This window comes from Podarcis erhardii, assembly GCF_964252035.2.
Source record: "Podarcis erhardii genome assembly, chromosome: 8".
Taxonomy (NCBI): domain Eukaryota; kingdom Metazoa; phylum Chordata; class Lepidosauria; order Squamata; family Lacertidae; genus Podarcis; species Podarcis erhardii.
The window spans coordinates 7,697,222-7,718,093 of record NC_138499.1 but is presented as its reverse complement, the minus strand read 5'-3'; the positions used below and the strand labels follow the sequence as shown (position 1 = coordinate 7,718,093).

The 20,872-nt window shown below is 40.7% G+C and overlaps 1 protein-coding gene and 1 long non-coding RNA gene across 2 annotated transcripts; both read left to right on the top strand.

The window, feature by feature from the left end:
- Nucleotides 1-354: 354 nt before the first annotated feature.
- LOC309349096 lies at nucleotides 355-20,150 on the top strand. Its single transcript, XR_014159695.1, has 3 exons — nucleotides 355-640; nucleotides 1,368-1,464; nucleotides 19,576-20,150. It is a non-coding gene; the product is annotated as an uncharacterized lncRNA (long non-coding RNA).
- On the top strand, nucleotides 1,829-2,794 carry LOC309349216 (proto-oncogene Mas-like; the record flags this gene model as incomplete). The annotated part of the gene is made up of 1 exon (XM_081874964.1): nucleotides 1,829-2,794. The coding sequence occupies one exon, from the start codon at nucleotides 1,829-1,831 to the stop codon at nucleotides 2,792-2,794; it is 966 nt and encodes a 321-aa protein (XP_081731090.1).
- Nucleotides 20,151-20,872: the final 722 nt, after the last annotated feature.

Genomic DNA, 20,872 nt, shown 5'->3' with positions numbered 1-20,872 from the left:
AACCGTCAATTTGAACAAGGAAAATGATCTAGCCAGAACATGCCATGTTATTTACTCTACATAGATCTTTACATACATATGTATGTGCGTGCCATCTCATCCAACCATTCTATTATGTTCTCCTCTCCCACCTGGTTAGCCATTGTCCACCTCTTAGTCATTCAAAAGCCCCCCCCCCCATGATTTCCAGGTTCCATAGTTACACCTGTGGGGCTCCATAAACACCATGAATTCAAAGCATATCATCCCCCCCCCCAAAGAATCTCAAGCACTGTAGTTTTGACCCTCACCCAGTTGCTGCCTTCAACTTATTTACTCACTTATCTCAAGAATGCTACTCTATGACATCAAGACTTTGGAGGCAAGAACCTCCTGTGTAATCAGCTCTCTTGACAACCAACGAACAAAATTCTTCTTGCCACAGGATGTTGGCAAATTGCTTAAGAACAGATGAAGAGTAATGGGTGGAGCCCTAAACATCTTGAGGAGAGCTTGGTGATACATCTATTTTCTCCTCCTTGTGTCTGTAGTCAATTCTGCCAATCTTCTGACTACCTCTTCATTGCAGCACATGATTTTGTGCTTCTTGCTGCCTCCAACTCACCTTGTCTTTAGACGGTTAATCAACAGTTGCTCACAGGTATGTGAATGTCTCAAGTTGACATAGTTCATTTGCAAAAGTGGGAGAAGAACCAAAGGCAGAAGTGTACATGCATTTAAGACAGAAAGGTCCAGGTTGAATCCCTGGAGAAGGGAATACTGGGCTGGACAAACCAATAATCTGCCTCACAAGTGCTCTACAGTAGGGATACAACAGTTTACTGGTGGTGGCAATTGTCCTTCTTATGATAGGAAATGCTATGTGAGAGACAAAGAATGGGGATTGAGGAGGGTCAATAGGAGAGGAATTAAAAATGACCCTATTTTCATCTGAGGAATATTCAGGGATATGTCAATGTATCTGGGATTGAACAGAAGTGTCCCCAATGCCCTGTAAAACAACAGCAACAGGTTGCTCTTCAGAGTTGCCTGAAGTGGGTTGTGAAATTAAAGAGCTGATGGGCCAGCAGAAAACCAGAGGAGTGGAGATGACTGTTGTGTTCTGAAGCTGTTTGTAGGCTTCCCTTAAGCATCTGTTTGGCCATTGGGAGACCAGGAGAGTGGATTTCAGTTGAGATTTATTTAATCTGCTTTTGTTAAATATCACATTTTAATAAAAATAATAATAATAACTTACATATGCGTTCCCAAATCATTGTTTCGTTATGTTTTTATTTATGTTGAAAGCCGTCAACTGTGGCTGGGAAACCCAATCAGATGGGCTGGGTACTAATAATCATAATGGCTTTTGTTTTCCTGATCTCCAGAGCCATTCAACTCCTTCTCCTGTTCCTCTTCTCCACTCCAGATCTGAAGCACGGAGCCTATCCAACCACTCCACTCCCAGTGTTTAGGACAAAATACGTAAGTTTCAGATGTTAAGACTGACTCCGAGAGCAGAAGAAGGGAAATTTAGTTTAGCTTACTGATGCTGTGCCTGCAGATTTTTCTACTGGGAGGAAAAATCTATAACCATACTGCATTTCCCCCTAAACCTTTGAAACTGATAAGTTTTGACAAGAATTCCAATGAACAATATTCCTAAAGTGATTGTTTGTTTGTTTATCGGTCATGAATTCCCACTACAGCATGTCTCTTTTGTTATTGTATGAATGTCTCACTTTAATATGGTTGAACTTTATAGCAAAAAAATGAATCCACATTTGTTTATTTACTCTTGGTAGGAAGAGCCATACAAGAAATAGCTCAAAAGCAGAAATTAAGCAAGATGAGCTATGGTAGCCTGGGAACCTGGTCCACTTTGAATGGAACCGGCAATGGAACTGGGCTCCCCAACTCCCAACATGGTTCTGGTGATATATTTTTATCAATTTTTTTAACAGAAATTATCATTGTCATCTCCGTTTTACTTATTAGCATTTTTGGACTTATGGGGAATGCAACTGTCATCTGGTTTCTTGGCTTTTGCATGAAGAGGAATCATTTCACCACCTTCATCCTGCATCTGGCTGCTGCTGACCTTGGGACACTCATATGCTTATTTACTTTTTCCATTATATATCTTCTGGAGTCATTTTCATTTTCATTCTCATATTATTATTATTTGTTTCTACCTTGGGGTTCCATTCTTTTTTTATTCATGTGCAACACTGGTCAATATCTGTTGACAGCCATTAGCATGGACAGGTGTGTTTCTGTCGTCTTTCCCCTTTGGCATCGATGCCACCGACCACCACACTTTTCCACCCTTGTGTGTGCCATAATATGGATCATTGCTTTCCTGATCACTGTAATCTTCATGATTCTTTTTATTTGTAGACGTACAACAAATCCCTTTTTCTACCTGCTTCTAATGAATGCTATACTTTGCCTCCCACTCATGACTGTTTCCACTCTGGTCCTGTTTATAAAAGTTTACTTTAGATCACAACAGAGGAAGAAGGGAAAAGCTTTAACAGCCATCCTACTTGCCCTCCTCCTCTTCCTCTTCTTAGCTTTCCCATTAACTTGCATTTTATTATATATTCTCTGCAATGGTGGAAACAAAGCTGAGCTATTTCTTGGCCTTGTATGCAGCTGCCTAAACAGCAGTGTTAACCCACTGATTTATTTTCTGGTTGGACGAAAGAAAAATAGTCCATCAAGGGAGAGCTTGAAGGTCATATACCAGAGGGTTTTCAAGGAGGAAGATTGCAGAAAGAAGCGAGATGTTCTGGTCCAAACCCAGATCTGATGACTTTAATAAAGAATCGAGCCATAAAAAAGATTATGAACTGAAAGTGGAGATGACAGATGTACCTTTCCCTGTTTATCTGTTTGCTTTGTAACACAAAGCCTTTAATTTATTTATTTTTAAAAAACTGATTATGTTTTTCCCCAGAAGGCTTCATTTTCTATCTCTTCTTAGATTTCTTGGTACTTGTTCTACTCTGAACTCAGTATCATATTATTATGAATATATATGTTAATATTCACAGATTGTATATCTCTGGGGGGACATAGAGGTAAACCCTCATTTCCATTTTTTTTTCCCAATGGCAGGTTATTATTCATTGTATTTATATATTATTATTATTTATTGAATTTATATACCACCCTATACCTTGAGGTCTCAAATGAGTAGTTCCGGTCGGCGCCAGCGTCTTAATGGCGGTCCTTGCTTTGAGCTCCGAAGCAGGACTGCTCCGTGAGTTCGGGTCTGACCCGCTACGGCGAGCGGGGGACCCCTAAAATCACAGGCGCTGAAGCCTGTGAACAAGGAGATTCGGTGGGCACCTTTGCGCCCCCCGGTATCGCAAAGGAGTCTTTTTAAAGGCTCCGGAGCGGCATCGGGTGCGAGTGCGGTGCTGAGGATCGCAACCCAGCTCGCGGAGCGAAGCCGCGTCGCCATTGACGGAGAGCGCCGATTCCTTCCTGAAATTACCGATTGGCAACAATACCCGTGAGTAAGAACTGCAAACAAATTGAATGGGACTTTTAAATTAAGAAGATTTGGCTGAAAACGGGAAAGGCAAAAATTAAGGAAGTCAGCCTCCCGGAACTGCACGACTGACGCAGCAATGAAAAGAGCTAGCTGTATTTAAAGGGAACACTTTTTGAACTTTGCTAAACCTGACATTGAAAGGGTCTTCCCCCCACTGAGCGGGAGAAGGGGGGAAGGAAAAATTGACTTAATTTAACCCGCTAGAAGAAGAAAGTTGTGAACGGGAAACTCTCCGCTGCCGATACCTTTGATCAGGCTGCCTGAGCGGTGAGCGCCTAGAAACGAACTGTCAAAAAAGAGAGGACTGTGGATACAAAGTAAGACTTGACTTGAAATATAATAACGGGACTTTACTTGGCAGAATCTGATTTTAAATTGCAACAAAGTAGGACTTTGGGTTGGACTTTATTTCTTTGGGAACTTGCATGGCTATTTGCTTCCCTGTTTCTTTGTTATTCCTGCCTGGATACAATTTCCCCCTCTAGAGGACTAAAAGAGAGACTGCTGTATTGAGGCAAAGAAGTGGGATTTTCCATTTGCAACCTTCCTGTGTGAACGACCTTGAGTTATGAGCACGCCACTGGATGAAATATCAACAAGAAGCAAAACAAAACAGGCTCAAAAGCAGGCTCAGAAAAGAAGCTCCATATCAGGAGCAGCAGCTGCACAGGAAAAAGCAACAACAGCATCAATGGATTCTATGACACAGGCACTGCTCAGAATAAACCAATCTTTAGAAGCACTCACTAAGGAATCTACAGAGAACTCCAAGAAATTGACAGAATTGACAACAAGATTGGATTTGAACACAACGACAATATCATCTAATACAGACTCTATAAATCGTCTAATTCAAGAAAGTACGGAAACAAGGAAAATAGCTGAGATTGCTAAGAGCACTGCCGAGGAAACTAAGGGAAAATTTGCGCCTATTGCAAAGAAGGTACATGAACATGATGCAACTTTGGCTCTTATAGAATTGGAGAGGAAAGGCAAGAATTTGAAATTGAGATTGGTACCAGAAGAGGAAGAGGGCAACCTTGGGGAATTTCTCACAGATAAGTTTCAAGAATTTTGGACTGACGAATTAGAAGGAGAAGAAGATGAATTTGTAATAACTACAGCTTTCCGGATTGGCAGGAAGCAAGGCAAGAAACCAAGGGATTGCTTAATCACTTTGAGATCCAAGGAAGAAAGAGACAAAATACTGAACCTACACTTCCAGAAGGCTCTGATTATTAAGAATTCTCAAATACAGATTTTTAAAGATATTCCTAAATATTTTTTGGAGGTGAGGACTCAATTCAAAGATTTAGTGGATCTATTGAAACAAAACAACATTCCATTCAGGTGGGAGTTCCCACAAGGGTTGTCCTTTAATTTTAAAGGGAAGAAAATCAAAATAAAAACAATTCAAGATAAAGAACATTTTCTGGAGAGAAATTTTGAAGACTTTCAGAAAGGAACTGTGAGTGAGAGAGAAATACCGGATATTGCAAACCTATCATTTGGATTGACCCCAGCACCGACCGATCAGGAACAAGAACTTGGAGCAGTCGGTGGAAAAGATACCCAGTAACAAAAATGTCTCTGCAACTTCTGAGTTGGAACTGCAATGGTCTTAACCATCCCCGAAAAAGGGCTCAAGTGTTTCATATATTAAAGAAAGAATATTTAGACATAATATGTTTGCAAGAAACTCATATTGCCAGAATACACAGGAAACTTTTGACAAATAAGAGATTAGGACTGGAATTTATTTCCTCAGATAAAGTTAAGAAAAGAGGAGTGGTGATTTATGTCAAGGAAAAATTGGAACAAAAAATGATCTTTAAGGATGAACAAGGAAGATTTCTGGCAGTGGAAATTCAAACTCAAGGAGAAAAAATTCTGATTGTAGGAATTTATGCACCTAATGAGGGGAAGGCTGAGTTTTTTAAGAAGTTGCATGAGACATTAATGGATTTTATGGACTATAAAATTATAATGATGGGTGATATGAATGGAGTTGTCTCCACAAATATGGACAAAGCTCAAAGACAAGTAATTTCTAAGGATGGGAGACTACCAAAGACTTTCTTCGAACTGACTGACACAATGGACTTGATTGACATTTGGAGAACAAGGAACCCTCTGGAAAGAGAGGGGACCTTTTTCTCTGAAGCAAAAATGACATGGACCAGGATTGACCAAATATGGATTTCTAGCAATCTGGCACCAAGGGTTAAAAAAACAGAAATCTGCCCAAAAACTTGCTCCGACCATAATGCAGTAAAGATGGAAATGAAATTGACAACAGCTGGAACCTTCAGATGGAGAATGAATGACACCCTTTTTAGAGATGAAGCAATTTATAAAAAGGCCCAAAAGACTTTGAAAGATTACTTCGAAATAAACCTAGGAACAGATGTGGAAAGAAGAATAATATGGGATGCAAGTAAGGCCGTGATGCGTGGTTTTCTAATCCAGCAGAATTCGATAAAAAGGAAACAACAGAATGAGAAGAAAGAAAAAATTTGGAAACAAATGAAATAAGGAGAGAAGAAACTGAGATCAAAACCTAAATCCCAGGAGATTTTAAGAGAAATAAAGTATTACCAGACCCAATACATGGAATTGATGAACCAAGAAATAGAATGGAAAATAAAACAAATGAGGCAAAAAACTTTTGAATCAGCAGATAAATGTGGGAAACTGCTGTCATGGCAATTAAAAAAGAGACAAAAGTTGAATATTGTGACATTTCTTGAGGTAGAGGGAAAATCTATAAATAAACCAAATGAAATTAGTAATTGTTTTCAAAGTTTCTTTAAGAAATTGTATGCACAAGGGCCAAAAGATGAACAAGAGATAGAAGAATTTATTTAAAAATATGGACTATCAAAGATCTCGGAAAAAAATTAAAGGATTTTAAATGAGAAAATTACGAACCAGGAAATAGAGGGTGCCATCCAGAATATGCAATTGGGAAAATCACCAGGACCAGATGGGCTGACGGCGAGATACTATAAAGCAATGAAGGAATGGTTAATACAACCATTGAAAGAAGTTTGCAACCAAATTTTGGAGGGGAAAAAGGCTCCCGAATCGTGGAAAGAAGCATTTATCTCACTTATACCGAAGACAGAAACTGAGAAACATCAAGTTAAGAACTACCGCCCTATATCACTTTTAAATGTGGATTATAAAATTTTTGCAGACATTTTAGCAAAAAGATTTTAAAAAGTGTTGTTAGAGGAGATTCATAAGGACCAAACAGGCTTTCTCCCAGGGAGACATATGTCAGATAATGTAAGGAACATTATAGATATTTTGGAACTATTGGAGACTGATATAAATAGAAAAGCAGTTTTGATTTCTGTGGATGCGGAGAAAGCCTTTGACAATATTTCTTGGAGCTTCATGAAGAGGAATCTCCATGGGATGGGGGTAGGCCAAAATTTTGAAAACGGTATAGGTGCAATATACTCTGAGCAAAAAGCTAAATTAATTGTGAATGGTGTAGTTATGGACGAGATCCCAATAGAAAAAGGGACACGACAGGGTTGCCCAATATCCCCTCTATTGTTTATATCGGTCCTGGAGGTGTTGTTGAATATGATTAGAAGGGACCAGCTGGTTGAAGGAATACACCTCGGAGCTAAACAATATAAGCTAAGAGCATTTGCAGATGACCTAGTTTTGACTTTGCAGCAGCCAGAAGCCAGCACAAAAAGAGTTTTAGAATTAATTGAAATATTTGGTCAAGTGGCTGGTTTTAAATTAAACAAACAGAAGACAAAGGTGCTGGAAAAAAATCTAACGATGGGGGGAAAAGATAGTTTTCAAAGGGAAACTGGTTTGGAAATAACAAAAAAAGTGAAATATCTGGGGGTGAATTTAACATCTAAAAATGTGAATTTGTTCAAAGACAATTATGAGAAATGTTGGCTGGAAGTTAAGAAAGATTTTGACATATGGTCTAGGTTGAGACTATCCTTGTTAGGCCGAATTGCCGTTATTAAGATGAATGTATTGCCGAGATTGTTGTTTTTGTTCCAGACATTGCAAGTTCTAGATAGGATGGACTGTTTCAAGAAGTGGCAGAAAGATATATCTAAATTTGTCTGGCAGGGCAAAAAGCCCAGAATAAAATTTAAGATTTTAACTGATGCAAAAGATAGAGGGGGTTTTGCTCTGCCGGACTTAAGACTCTACTATGAAGCAGCAGCTTTCTGCTGGTTGAAGCAATGGCTACTTCTTGAAGATACAGACATTTTAGATTTGGAAGGGTGCTGTCAGAGTCACCCGTGGTCCCAGCTCACAAGAGACCAAAGTCCACTCCAGCTTATGTACAAAAGCTTTTATTGAAGAACATTATTAGCTTTACATCCGAGCTCTGTGACTCTACGTCTGTTACGCTTAGACCGCCGAGTCAGTCCCGCCTCGACACCAGTTTAAGAGGCTTGTACTGGTCCACCTCTTTCTCTCTTTCCTTTTCCGCAGGGTCTTTCTGCCCCCCTGTGTTCTCTCCCTTCGGGACTCTCCAGAGGCTGAATCCTCTGCCGCCTCCTCCCCCCTCCTTCGGGCTTTGGGACCAGGCTCCTCCCCAGGACTCTCTTCATTTCCGCGCGCCTCCCATTTTGAACTTGGCGCGCGTACGTTGCTCCTGACCTTCCCTTCGACAGTTACACTGCCCTCGATACTACTTTCCTCCCCTTCCGGCAGGACGTTTTGCCCTGATCTCCTTCCCCTCTCTGCTTCCTGTTCTGCTCCTTCTGACACACTGGTCACTCCTCCCCCCTCACTCCGTTCCAGCGGAGCAGCCGGTCTCGCTCTCCAACTCCCACTGGGGGTTCCCCCTTCGTTTCCCTGCTCCTGACTGCTTCCCCCTCTAGCTCCCCTTGGCTTGACCAGAGGGGCTCCCTTTTGGGAGTCCTCCGATTCACTGGACGGACTCATGGACAATCTTGGGTCATTGTCATCCTCTTCCTCGTCAGTCTGGAATCCTTCCCCCTCACTCTGCGTCTCTCTCCCTGAACCCCTGACAGGTATGATAATAATTTTGGCTGGCATGCATATTTATGGCATGACAAGGCAAAGGTTTATAAGGGCTTTAAAAATCATATTGTCAGGAAAGCTTTGTATAATGTTTGGAATCGATATAAGGATTTGTTGGAAAATAAAACACCCAGATGGTTGTCACCAATGGAAGCTAGAACGGTGAAAAAACTTAACATGGATTCTAATTGACCAAAATATTGTGAAATTATAGAATATGACGGTGAAAAAGTTAAATTACAGAGCTTTGAGAAACTAAAATCCAAAGTTCGAGACTGGTTACATTATTATCAGATAAATGAGACTTTTAAGCAGGACAGGAAACTAGGATTTCAGAAGGAGAGGTCAAAATTGGAAACAGAATTGTTAGAGACCAATACTAAGAATTTGTCTAAAATGTATAATTTGTTGCTGAAATGGAACACACAGGATGAAACGATTAAATCAGCTATGATCAAATGGGCACAAGACTTAGGTCATGATATTATGTTCGCTGACTGGGAACAGTTATGGACCACAGGCCTTAAATTTACGGCATGTAGTGCCTTGAAAGAAAACATAATGAAAATGATCTATAGATGGTACATGACTCCAGTCAAGCTTGCAAAGATATACCATTTGCCCAATAATAAATGCTGGAAATGTAATGAATGTGAAGGAACTTTCTATCATCTTTGGTGGACCTGCCCAAAGGTTATAGCCTACTGGGAAATGATCTATAATGAAATTAAGAAAATCCTTAAGTGGACATTTGTAAAGAAACCGGAGGCTTTTCTTTTGGGCATGGTCGGCCAATTGGTACCAAAGAAAGATAGGACCTTTTTCATGTATGCAACCACAGCAGCAAGAATTCTCCTGGCAAAGTATTGGAAGATGCAAGAATTACCTACTCTGGAAGAATGGCAGACGAAGGTGACTGAATTTATGGGACTGGCAGAGATGACCGGCAGAATCCGTGATCAGAGGAGAGAGACAGTGGAAGAGGACTGGAAAAAATTTAAAATATATCTTAAGAACTGTTGCAAAATCTCAGATTGATAAAATGTCAAGGGGTAAGAAACAGAGAATTATAGCTGTAAATATTTAAGTTAAGAGAATCTTGAGGGAAATTAAATATAGAAATGGAATGAAGGATTGCTAAAAAAAATTTGAAACAAGGGTGCAGTGAAGGGGAGGCATGGGGAAGTCACGTGTTGTTTATGAATGTTTTTATTTGTGTGTTTTTTGTTTATGAAAATTAATAAAAATTATTTTATAAAAAATAAAAAAAAAATCAAATGAGTAAAGCCTGCAGTTCTTTGTGGTTCTTTTAATTTCTTCTTAACTGTTTCATTATTTATTATTATTATTATTGGGGTGGTTTTTTTAAAAAAAAAGTCTATACCAGCTTATGCAGTGATGGTTGGGCGCTCTCTGAACAAAAGCTAAGCATTTTTTTTTTTCTGTTAGGAATAATGGGTAAAGAAATTAAAAAAGAAGATAAGGTATTATTCCTATATGCCACAACAGCCGCAAGAATCATGTTAGCACAAAACTGGAAAACGGAGGCAATACCTAAGATAAGCGATTGGCAGGTTAAATTGACAAATTATGCCGAGCTCGCTAGAATATCGGGTAGAATAAGAGATCAGGATGAACAGAAATTTCATGACAATTGGATTAAATATTGGATGTATATTGGAACCAACTTAAAAAGACACTGGCAGGACTGGAATAACTCTAACAGTAATGGGTTATTAGCTAGAAGAGATAAAATACGTGCCTATAGAGTATATCTGATACTTACCAAAGGAGTGGAGGGACGTCCAAGGCTCGGCAGAGCCTAAAACTATATTTATGATTTATGGAGTGGATATATATATTATGTGTAACCTTTATACTGGATTTTGTATATGTTTATTTGTTTATATGTATAATATCGATAAAAACTTATCATGAAAAAAAAGAACAAAAGCTAAGCATTTTCCTAATTAGAAATTGCCAGTGGGCCATACTCCATAAGATATGACAGTGGAGAAAATTAATGTCAAAATGAGGTGTTTGTGCTGGGGGAAATCCTGGAAATCCCATGAATAGAATTGGAGATCGATGTCAGAAGGTCTGAATGGTGAGAGAAGGGAATGATTCTGACACCTGAGTGTTGGATAGATTGGACAGCCAAGCAAATTCGGAGTTGAGCAGTTCATCCTTCCCCTTGTGAGGGAGGGACAGAGAGTGTGTGAAGTGAGGAAGCAGAGCTGAGTATAAAGGTATTTGTCTTAATCCTACCCACCTCTCCTCCTCTGTCCACTGATCCTGAAGCCATAGTACAACAAATAAATATCGAACATAAGGCACCAAAGTCCATTATCTTCATGTTATTTTAGATGCTGTTCAATTGTGCAGCAAAACATTGTCATCTGACCGATTAATGAAAGAAAATCTAATGTTTCAAAAGAGAGGAATGAACTTGTTGTTGGACTTCTGCAGGATTGAGCCCAAGGATTGAGAATTGAATGTCGTCTGAGGTTCCAGATCTTTAATCATCCCCATAATGTTTATGCATATAGTTATTACATATATAGTTATTTTCCCCATTATATAAGTTTGGGGTCTGATGCTTTTGTAACTGTCTTCACCAACAGGAAACACCCAACTATCTTCTGCAGATGTCCAAGCAAAATAGCTCTGGTGGTAAAAAAACAAAGCCCTGGAATTTAACTGTCAAGAACATCTGCCCAGTATACCATTCTTATACAGAGTCTGTTACTATAAAGAAGCAATGCGGAAGCAAGAAGCAGCTAAGCCAGCTGCTGCTGGCTGGAAAAGCCAGACAGGATGTTTGTGACTGTTACCATGGCAAGAAAGGGGCAGTCCATTCTCCGTATTGAGCACCGGATGTGAGCTCAGTGTGTGTTATATGACCTGTACAGGATGTACATGGGTGGAGTTTGAGATTCTCTCTGTTGTTCGAAGAGTGCAGACATCTTTGTATGTATGGCTGCTAAAGACAGAAATAAAGACATGTAAATACATTTCTGTCTGAGTCTGATTCCCCTCCCTGGGGAGCAGGGAGGAGGAGAAGCAGTGGTGTGTTTTTCTCACAGTCTGGGAAAAATCGCCGATACAGACCTCATCCTGTTTAACCTGCCGGGAGTCGCAGAGGGAGGTCAAAGGAATTCAGCCGGTGCCTGAAGGCAGGCACATTCCTCTGACCGAGGCAGAATTCCAACAATGGTAGCAGAGCTGCTGTTTTCATCGCTCCATGGAAGCCTGAAGTGAGGGGCTGATCCTCTGCAGCCAGAAGCTGACCAGACGAAGCTGACAGCCAAGCCACGGAGCCCAAGGTATGAGATTTTCGGGCTTAGAAGTGTGAATGCAGATTGATTCATTCTCTGCTTCACGGGAGCAGCGTTTTGGAAAAACAGCTCCAAGTGAGGAGAGGCCTGCATTCCAGAAATTCTTGTGGTATCCTGTCCTAGAAAGGAATGCACTGTTGCTAAGCAACGCCCGTCACTGAAGTGTAAAGCTACCAGAGGAGGGCTGGGCTATCAGGCTATGCCTCAGAAAGGCAAAAACAACGTCTTGTTTTGACGAACTGTTGGAAGGGACTTTCCAACGCAGCCAGTGTTAGAGCTGCCAGGTGCCAAGAGTGTAAACAAGCCAGCTATTGGATTTTAGAGGCTTGTGTTTGAGAGTTAATGCAAGGACTCAAAATGGATGCAAAGAAGGGGGGAGCCCTGCCTTCTCCACCCCTCCTGACCGATGACAATTATTCATCTTGGTCTATTAAGATGAAGGCCCTGCTGCAGAATCAGAGACTGTTTGGGGTGATTGAGAACCCCATCCCTGCAGCACCAACGTGTGCTTGGGAGTCACAGGATGTGAAGGCCAGAACGGCTATAATTCTGTGTGTGTCAGACTTGCAGCTTGTGCATATACAGGATTTAGAGCACGCGAAAGAGGTTTGGGACACGCTGAGAAGGACACATCAGAGAGATGCAGGTTCTTCAGCGTTGCTGTATTTTGAAAAGCTGACCAACCTGAGGCTTGCGCCTGATGGAGATGTTCAAGCGCACCTGACGGAAATGAAATATCTGCGCCAACAGATGGTGGAACGCAATTTCCGTCTGCAGGAGGAAGTGTTTTGCTTCATGGTGATAAACAGCCTGAATCGGACTTACAAAACTGTTGCCAGTCAGCTAGGGTCTCTTCCGGCGAATCAATTGACCTCGGAGAGGGTATTTGCCGTGGTGCTGAACGAACAGGACAGACTTGCTGCACTGGAGGTCAAGGACAGGGGGAGACAAGAACGGAGTTCTGACACCCCCACTGCTGTTGCTACTGGAGAAAATGCTGTAGCTTTGAACATTGTCCGATGTTTCAATTGTGGACAAACTGGGCATCTTCAGCGGAACTGCAAGAAGCCATGTCAGAACAAAGGTGCCAAGGGAAGCTCCATGAAGTCTGAGGCACCAGGCAAGATTCATACAAATTCACAGGCAAAGCCTGCAAAGGCTTTGATGTCGAAAGGAACCACGCCAGAAGTGGAGAACGCTTTTGTCATTGACACGGGGTGTACGTTTCACATGACAGCATGCAGGGATTTGTTTTCGTCGTTTAAGAAGCAAAGCTTCGTTGTACAACAAGCCAACGGTCAAGAGCTGGAAGCCACCGGAATTGGGACTGTGTATCTTAAAAGTCTGAACTTGACTATAAACAATGTTTATTTGGTTCCAGAGTTGAAGTACAATCTGCTCAGCGTTTCACAGATTGCCAAGAAGGGACTAAAACTGTCCTATGATGATGAGTACTGCGAGATCTACAAAGATGGAGAGCTGTATCTTTCTGCCAAAGAGAAAGATGGACTGTATTTGTTGACTTTTGATCAAAGTGATTACATGAATTGTAATTCTAACATGATCTCTTTTGCAGGTGTAGCCAAGAAGAACGCCAAGCAGGTCACCTTGAGGGTCGACAGGGCATTTCAGCGGGTGTATGCTGATGTGATTGGTCCTCTAGCACCTTCTAGAGGCAATGCAAAATATTACCTAATATGTGTTGATTCTTTCACAGGTTTTGTCTGGTTTTATCTTTTGGAGAGACCAAAAGACGCCTTAGAAAGGTTTAAAGAGTTTTGTGACAAGGTTAAAAGTATGCATGATGCTGACATAGATTGTCTTTGCACAGATGAGAAGCCAATTTTTCTCTTACAGGATTTCCAGAGGTTCCTGAAGAAGAAAGGGATAAGACACAAAATTGTCCAGGAGCACTTTCTAGAAATTTTGTGAGAATCACCTGACCAGATTCAGACAAAATTACTCTGCAGAGACCCTTTTCATAACCCACAAAAATGCCTCTGGCATTCTTCATCCCATCTGGAGTTTCCGTCCTGATTTGAGATCCAAAAACCCTAAAATGTGAGACAGAAGGTTTTCTGTGGAACAGCTTCTCAAAAAGAGAACTTTCCATACCTTATGAAACCTTTCTTACCCAAGTGTAACAATAACAAGATAAAGATTCAGCCCAAAACTCATGTGGCAAGTGTGAACTCTGCAATTGTGCATTCATGCCATTTTGCAACTCTTTGTTCACTTTTACACAGTTTTGTTCCATGCAGCTTCAGAAACAGCAACCTTGTGCTCTATCCCTTGCTTCTCAAGGAAATCCTGAAAATCCTGTGAAAGAAAAATTGGCTTCTCATCTGTGAAAAGAAAATAAATATTAGCATCATGAATACTCTTAATCTTATCACAAAAGTCCTTAAACCTTTCTAAGGTTTCTCTGGCACTCTGCAAAATGTAAATCCATACATAATGAGAGAAATGATCAACAAATACAAGGTAGTATTTTGCATTGCCCAAGAAAGTTGCATTGATCACTACAGATGGTGACAGCAGCCACGAAATTAAAAGACGCCTGCTTCTTGGGAGAAGGGCAATGACAGGCCTAGACAGCATCTTGAGAAGTAGAGACATCACCTTGCCAACAAAGGTTCGCATAGTTAAAGCTATGGTTTTCCCAGTAGTGATGTATGGAAGTGAGAGCTGGACCATAAAGAAGGCTGATCGCCGAAGAATTGATGCTTTTGAATTATGGTGCTGGAGGAGACTCTTGAGAGTACCATGGACTGCAAGAAGATCTAACCTCTCTATACTGAAGGAAATCAACCCTGAATGCTCACTGGAAGGACAGATTATGAAGCTGAGGCTCCAGTACTTTGGCCACCTCATGAGAAGAGAAGACACCCTGGAGAAGACCCTGATGTTGGGAAAGATGGAGGGCACAAGGAGAAGGGGGCGACAGAGGACGAGATGGTTGGATAGTGTTTTCGAGGTTACCAGCATGAGTTTGTCCAAACTGCGGGAGGCAGTGGAGGACAGAGGTGCCTGGCGTTCTCTGGTCCATGGGGTCATGAAGAATCAGACACGACTAAACGACTAAACAACAACAACAACAAATCTTGCATTGCCTCTAGATGGTGCTAGAGGACCAATTACATCAGCATACACTCGCTGAAAAACTTTGTTAATCTTTGTTGCCTTTTTATCCTTATCCCCATCCTATATACCTGCAAGAGAAAGCATTTTAGATTCACATGCTGTGCACATTTTATAATCATTTTCATAAAAAGTTAACAGATACAGTCCGTCTTTCTCTCTGGCAGAAAGATACAGCTCTCCATCTTTGTAGATTTTGCAGCTTTTCTCATCATAGGACAATGCTAGTTTCTTCTTAGTGATTTGAGATACACTCAACAGATTGTACTTTAAATCAGGAACAAAATACACATTGTTTATAGTCAAGTTCAGGCTTTCTAAGTACACAGTCCCGTTCCCAGTCGCTTCCATTTCATAGAATCATAGAATAGAATCATAGAATAGAAGAATCATAGAGCTGGAAGAGACCACAAGGGCCATCGAGTCCAACCCCCTGCCAAGCAGGAAACACCATCAGAGCACTCCTGACATACAGTGGTGCCCCACAAGACGAATGCCTCGCAAGACGAAAAACTCGCTAGACGAAAGGGTTTTCCGTTTTTTGAGGTGCTTCGCAAGACGAATTTCCCTATGGGCTTGCTCCGCAAGACGAATATGTCTTGCAAGTTTGCTTCCTTTTTCTTAAAGCCGTTAATACCCGGGGAATCCGCGCTCTGCAAGACGAAAAAATCGCAAGACGAAGCAACTCGCAGAATGAATTAATTTCGTCTTGCGAGGCACCACTGTATGGTTGTCAAGCCTCTGCTTAAAGACCTCCAAAGAAGGAGACTCCACCACACTCCTTGGCAGCAAATGCCACTGTTGAACAGCTCTTACTGTCAGGAAGTTCTTCCTAATGTTTAGGTGGAATCTTCTTTCTTGTAGTTTGGATCCATTGCTCCGTGTCCGCTTCTCTGGAGCAGCAGAAAACAACCTTTCCTCCTCCCTCCTCTATGTGACATCCTTTTATATATTTGAACATGGCTATCATATCACCCCTTAAGGCTCTAATGCAATTGAGAGGCAGCAAGCTGCTCACATAAAAGCCTAACCAAAAATTCCAGATCTTAAAATTTATTATGAAGCAGCATGCCTTACTTAGATTCGGGATTGGATCAAATTGGAAAAAGAAAAGGCAACAGAGTTGGAAGGACATGATAACAGATTTGGTTGGCACGCATATTTGTGGTATGGGAAAGCAAAAGTACATAAAGGATTCCACAATCATATAATACAAACAAACCAAATAAAATTCAGCGGCATGAGATATGGAATTAGTGAGTGGAAAAAACAGAGAAGCAGGTGGAAGGGGGCAAGCAGTAGGTCTCTCTCTCTCTCTCATACTTATACTCAAACTCACACACACACACAGAGAGAGAGAGAGAGAGAGAGAGAGAGAGAGAGAGAGAGAGAGAGAGATACCATCTCTTGGTCTGGCTAGATTGCAGCCTTATTCAGATTGAGAATTTATTTTTTCCTTGTCGCCATGATGGAATGAAGAGTACTCCATATAAAAATAAAATAATAAAATAGAGGCTTTAAAGAATTGGTGCATCTGGAATTGGGCAGAAGTGTGCCCATGTCCCACCAAAAAAAAGCAGATTGGGAGAGGGCTAGAACATGTTGTTTGGATACCAAACACAACAATAGAAACACAACACGTTGGCTAATAGTTATTAAAGAATATGTAATAGAATAATGATATCATCCAAACTGCAGAAATAAGCCAATCAAAGTTCATATGTACAATATAACAGAGTGGTAGTGAGGACCGTCAAGCCATGTGCTCAAAATAGAATGTTAAGTAGAGTCTCACAATACTCTTTTCAAAAGTTTCAACAGAAGATGTCTCAAAAGTTTCAAAAGTAAAGTCTCTCAATAGTCTTTCAAAAGTTTCAACGGACGACGTCTCAAAAGATAAGTGTATGAATTTAAAAAGATCCACCCTGGTGCTGAAAGCATTGTATCGAGGCTTTGGAACGAAACCGAGTCCCAATTGTAAAGTTTGTTTTTCTTCTGTGGATAAAATGCGCGAGGAATTATTAATAATTAGAATTTCCTCCTGGACCGAGGCCGTCTACCCATTCGAAAATCCTCTCTGTCGCGTATGGTGCCCTGTCAGTGTGGGAGAGGGGGTAAAGAGATGGGTTGATTTCCAACATCTGACTGAGAAGAAAAACTGGATTCACTGGTAGATCTAGTGATGCTTGCAGTGTTGGGCTGGGAATGACTGAGTGGTGATTTTTTGTAAACTCGATCAGTCTTATAATCTTGTAAATTGTGAGAAAATTGTTAAATCGAGCAGAATTGGGAAAACTGGGAGAGAAGGAGAGAGAGAGAGAGAGAGAATATGAAGAGAAAGGGAGAGAAAAGCAGGGAGAGAGAGAGCATAAAGTATCTATGGATCGGGGTGGAAGACCGGTAGCCAAGCTACTCTTAAAGGTCCATGGGACAGATTGCAGCTTTGCTAAAACTACAAGCTAGCTGCAACTCCACTGTCACTTCAAGAGTAGCTTAAATCAGGATTTCTCCTGGCAAAAGGAAGAAGCTATGGTGGCTTATTTGTTTCTGTGGTGGTCCATCAGATTCGGGGCAGTTGGAGAGTATGTTATTGTGTGACATGATCATGGGTACATATGTCCAATCTCAGCCACATGAATTCTTAAACTTCTCCAGGCTATCATAAATAATGTCCTCTCCTGGGGCTGCCACCAGCAGAGCTACTAAAAAGGCCTGCTCTGTTGATCTTAATACCTTGAGGGTGGAACCTTATAGAGAAGAATGTTTTGGGGCCTAAGCTATTAGGGGCTTTAAATATTGTATCTATTATATGAATATCTCTGAGTTTCTTGTGTATCTGTGATGCTGCTTAAGCGTGAAAAAATAAAGAGAAATTCTGACTGTCATCAAAATAGATATTTCTCAGGATTGCATCACAGAGAAGCTTTCTGGTTCAGCAGCGTACTTGTGCAATTTTCTTAAGAACCCCTTTCCAAGATATTAAGCCTCAGGAGGCAAGACTCTCATTCTAAGCTATCTAAGAAAGAGTCTCTTTCTAAGAATCTCATCATTAGCTTTCTTAATAACCAATGAAACAAACTCCTCTTACCGCATGACTTTTCAAACTGATTCAGGGGAAATGAAAATGAGTTGGGAGGGGGGGATAGTCCTAAACTTGTTGCCCTCAACTTGAGAACACATCTGTTTTTCCCTTGGGGTTGCATTCATTTCTGCAAATCTTCTGCCCTACCTAGTTATTCCAGCACAGGGTGTCGTATGTCTTCTTGTTGTCCACTCATTCTGTCTAAAGATTGCTGACCAACACTTTTTTACAGGTATGTGAATGTCTCAAGTTGATTTAATTCATTTTCAAAAGCAGGAGGGGCCCCATAGACTGGCAGAGGAGTACATGATTCTCAGGCAGGAAGACACAGGTTGAATTCCAGGGGTCTTCTGTTGGAAAGATTTATTGGTTTGTTTCATTCATAAACTATACATTAAAAGAGGGCAATGTCAGGTCTCAGCCAGACTGGTCTGTCTATACATTTTATGTATGGACTTGGAAACAGATGAAGATAAATAGCACCGAGTCAGACTTCCTTTTTCTAGGAACAAGTTTACACTTTAAAGCTCCATGTCATAGCTTTAAAGTGTGGAAATTGAGCTTTAAAGCATGACCCTACATTGAAAGAGCAGAGGGAAGGTAAGATCCATACCTTTCATAGTCCCTTTCCATAGTCACCTCTTGTTATATCTAGATGGACAGTGATTTTCTAAAAGAGAAGAATAAATGAACATCTGAGAACTTGATGAAGCCATTCATTCTATACTATCCTTTCTGAGATGACTAGGATTTTTACCACAGTATTCCAAGTGTAGAATGACCATAGATTTTTATAACTGCATCATTTTATTAGAAGTTTCATTTTGAATCCTTTTGCTAACAATCCCTAACATTGAATTCTCCATTTATCAAAGCTGCTGCACAGTGGGTCAGCATTTTCATCAAGCTACCCACCACATCCACAATATCTCTTTCTTGGTCATTCATCACTAGTTCAAATCCCATTAAATGAATATAGAGATATAGAGACCTTGCATAAAACTTTACCAAAAACCTTGATGGTGGTTTCTTGTCCTTCTGTGTGTTGTTGTTGCTGCTGTTTTAATATATATATATATATATATATACTGAGATGAGCTTTGCCATTAACTATTTCCCCTTCCTATGCAAGAAGAATTTTAAGAATGCCTGAACAAAGTCCACCTTGAGTCTTCTAATCACTAGAAAATGAATTAGTCTTCAAGATTTCAAAAGGGATTGTCTGTAAACTTTCAAGTAATTTCTAGCACCCATAAGGACTCTTCTATTTTTATAAAATTAAAAACTAAACCTGTAAAGAGGATTAATTTTGCACCCCATATCACATTGTTCTGCTGCCCCATGGTATTTTGCAATCTAGACATGCATCAGTGTAATAAGGTTCAGTTTTATAGACAGAACTGACTCAATCTTTGTTTCTTTTTTCCTAGGAGAAACCATACAAGACATAGCTGAAAAGCATAGATTGAGCATGATGAGAAACAACAGCATGGAATCCCTGTCCCTTCTGGATACTGCAGAGAATGGAAACCGAACAAACAATGGCACCGAGCTCCCCAAAAATAATAATCCCTATTTTGAATTAGGGGCTCAAGAAATGGCATTGATTATTATTGCCGTCTTTAGTTTTGTTATTTGCATTTTTGGACTTATTGGGAATGGAACTGTCATCTGGTTTCTTGGCTTTCGCATGAAAAGGAATCCTTTCACCACCTTCATATTGCACCTGGCTGTTGCTGACCTCAGGGTCCTCATATGCTCGATTGGTTTCCTAATAGTGCTACCTCTGTCTGTATTTTCACCCTCATTGGAAAATATCATCTGGTTTATATTTTGGGGTATCAGTACTTTCTTTTCCTACATGTGCATCACTGGTCAATTTCTGCTGACAGCCATCAGTGTTGACAGGTGTGTTTCTGTCCTCTTTCCAATTTGGCATCGATGTCACCGGCCACAGCACTTGTCTACCATTGTTTGTGCTCTCATATGGATCCTTACTTTCCTATCCATTGGATTATGCATTTACGCTTCTTTGGAGTACCTTTTTGAGAAACAATTTTTCTTCCTCTTCCTGATTCCTCCTGTGCTTTGCTATCCACTCATGATTATCTCCACAGTGATCCTGCTTATAAAAGTTTGCTTCAGATCACAACAAAGGAAGAAAGGAAGGGTCTTAAGAGCCATCCTTCTTGCTCTCCTCTTCTTCCTCTTTTTCACTTTTACATTAACTTTCATGATTTTACTTCTGCTTCTGAGGTTTGATATATCAGTGCCTTCACTAATTGTTGGACACTTATGCAGCTGTCTAAACAGCAGTGTTAACCCACTGATTTATTTCCTGGTTGGAAGAAAGAAACAGAGTCTCTCAAGGGAGAGCATGAAGGTTGCATTGTGGAGACTTTTCAAGGAGGAGGAACAGGGAAGAGTGGAGCTAGAACTCCGAGTCAGCCCCCAGATATAATGCTTCAAAAGAATCAGAATGCTTTACTTTTCTGCTCAGGAAGTCAAAGAAACCAAAACAAATTGTGATTATTTAATGGATAGTACAATCTGTGAATTATTGGGCTACGTACACACAAATCGTGTCCTCCCTAAAAGAGGGCACACGTTGTGGTGAGACCTGGAGACTGACCTCCTGGTTGTGGGTGGGTCTATTCGATAGCTACAACATGCAATTGGTAGATCCCTAGTTGCTGGGTTTAATCTGGCCAATGGGGTGCAGTCCAA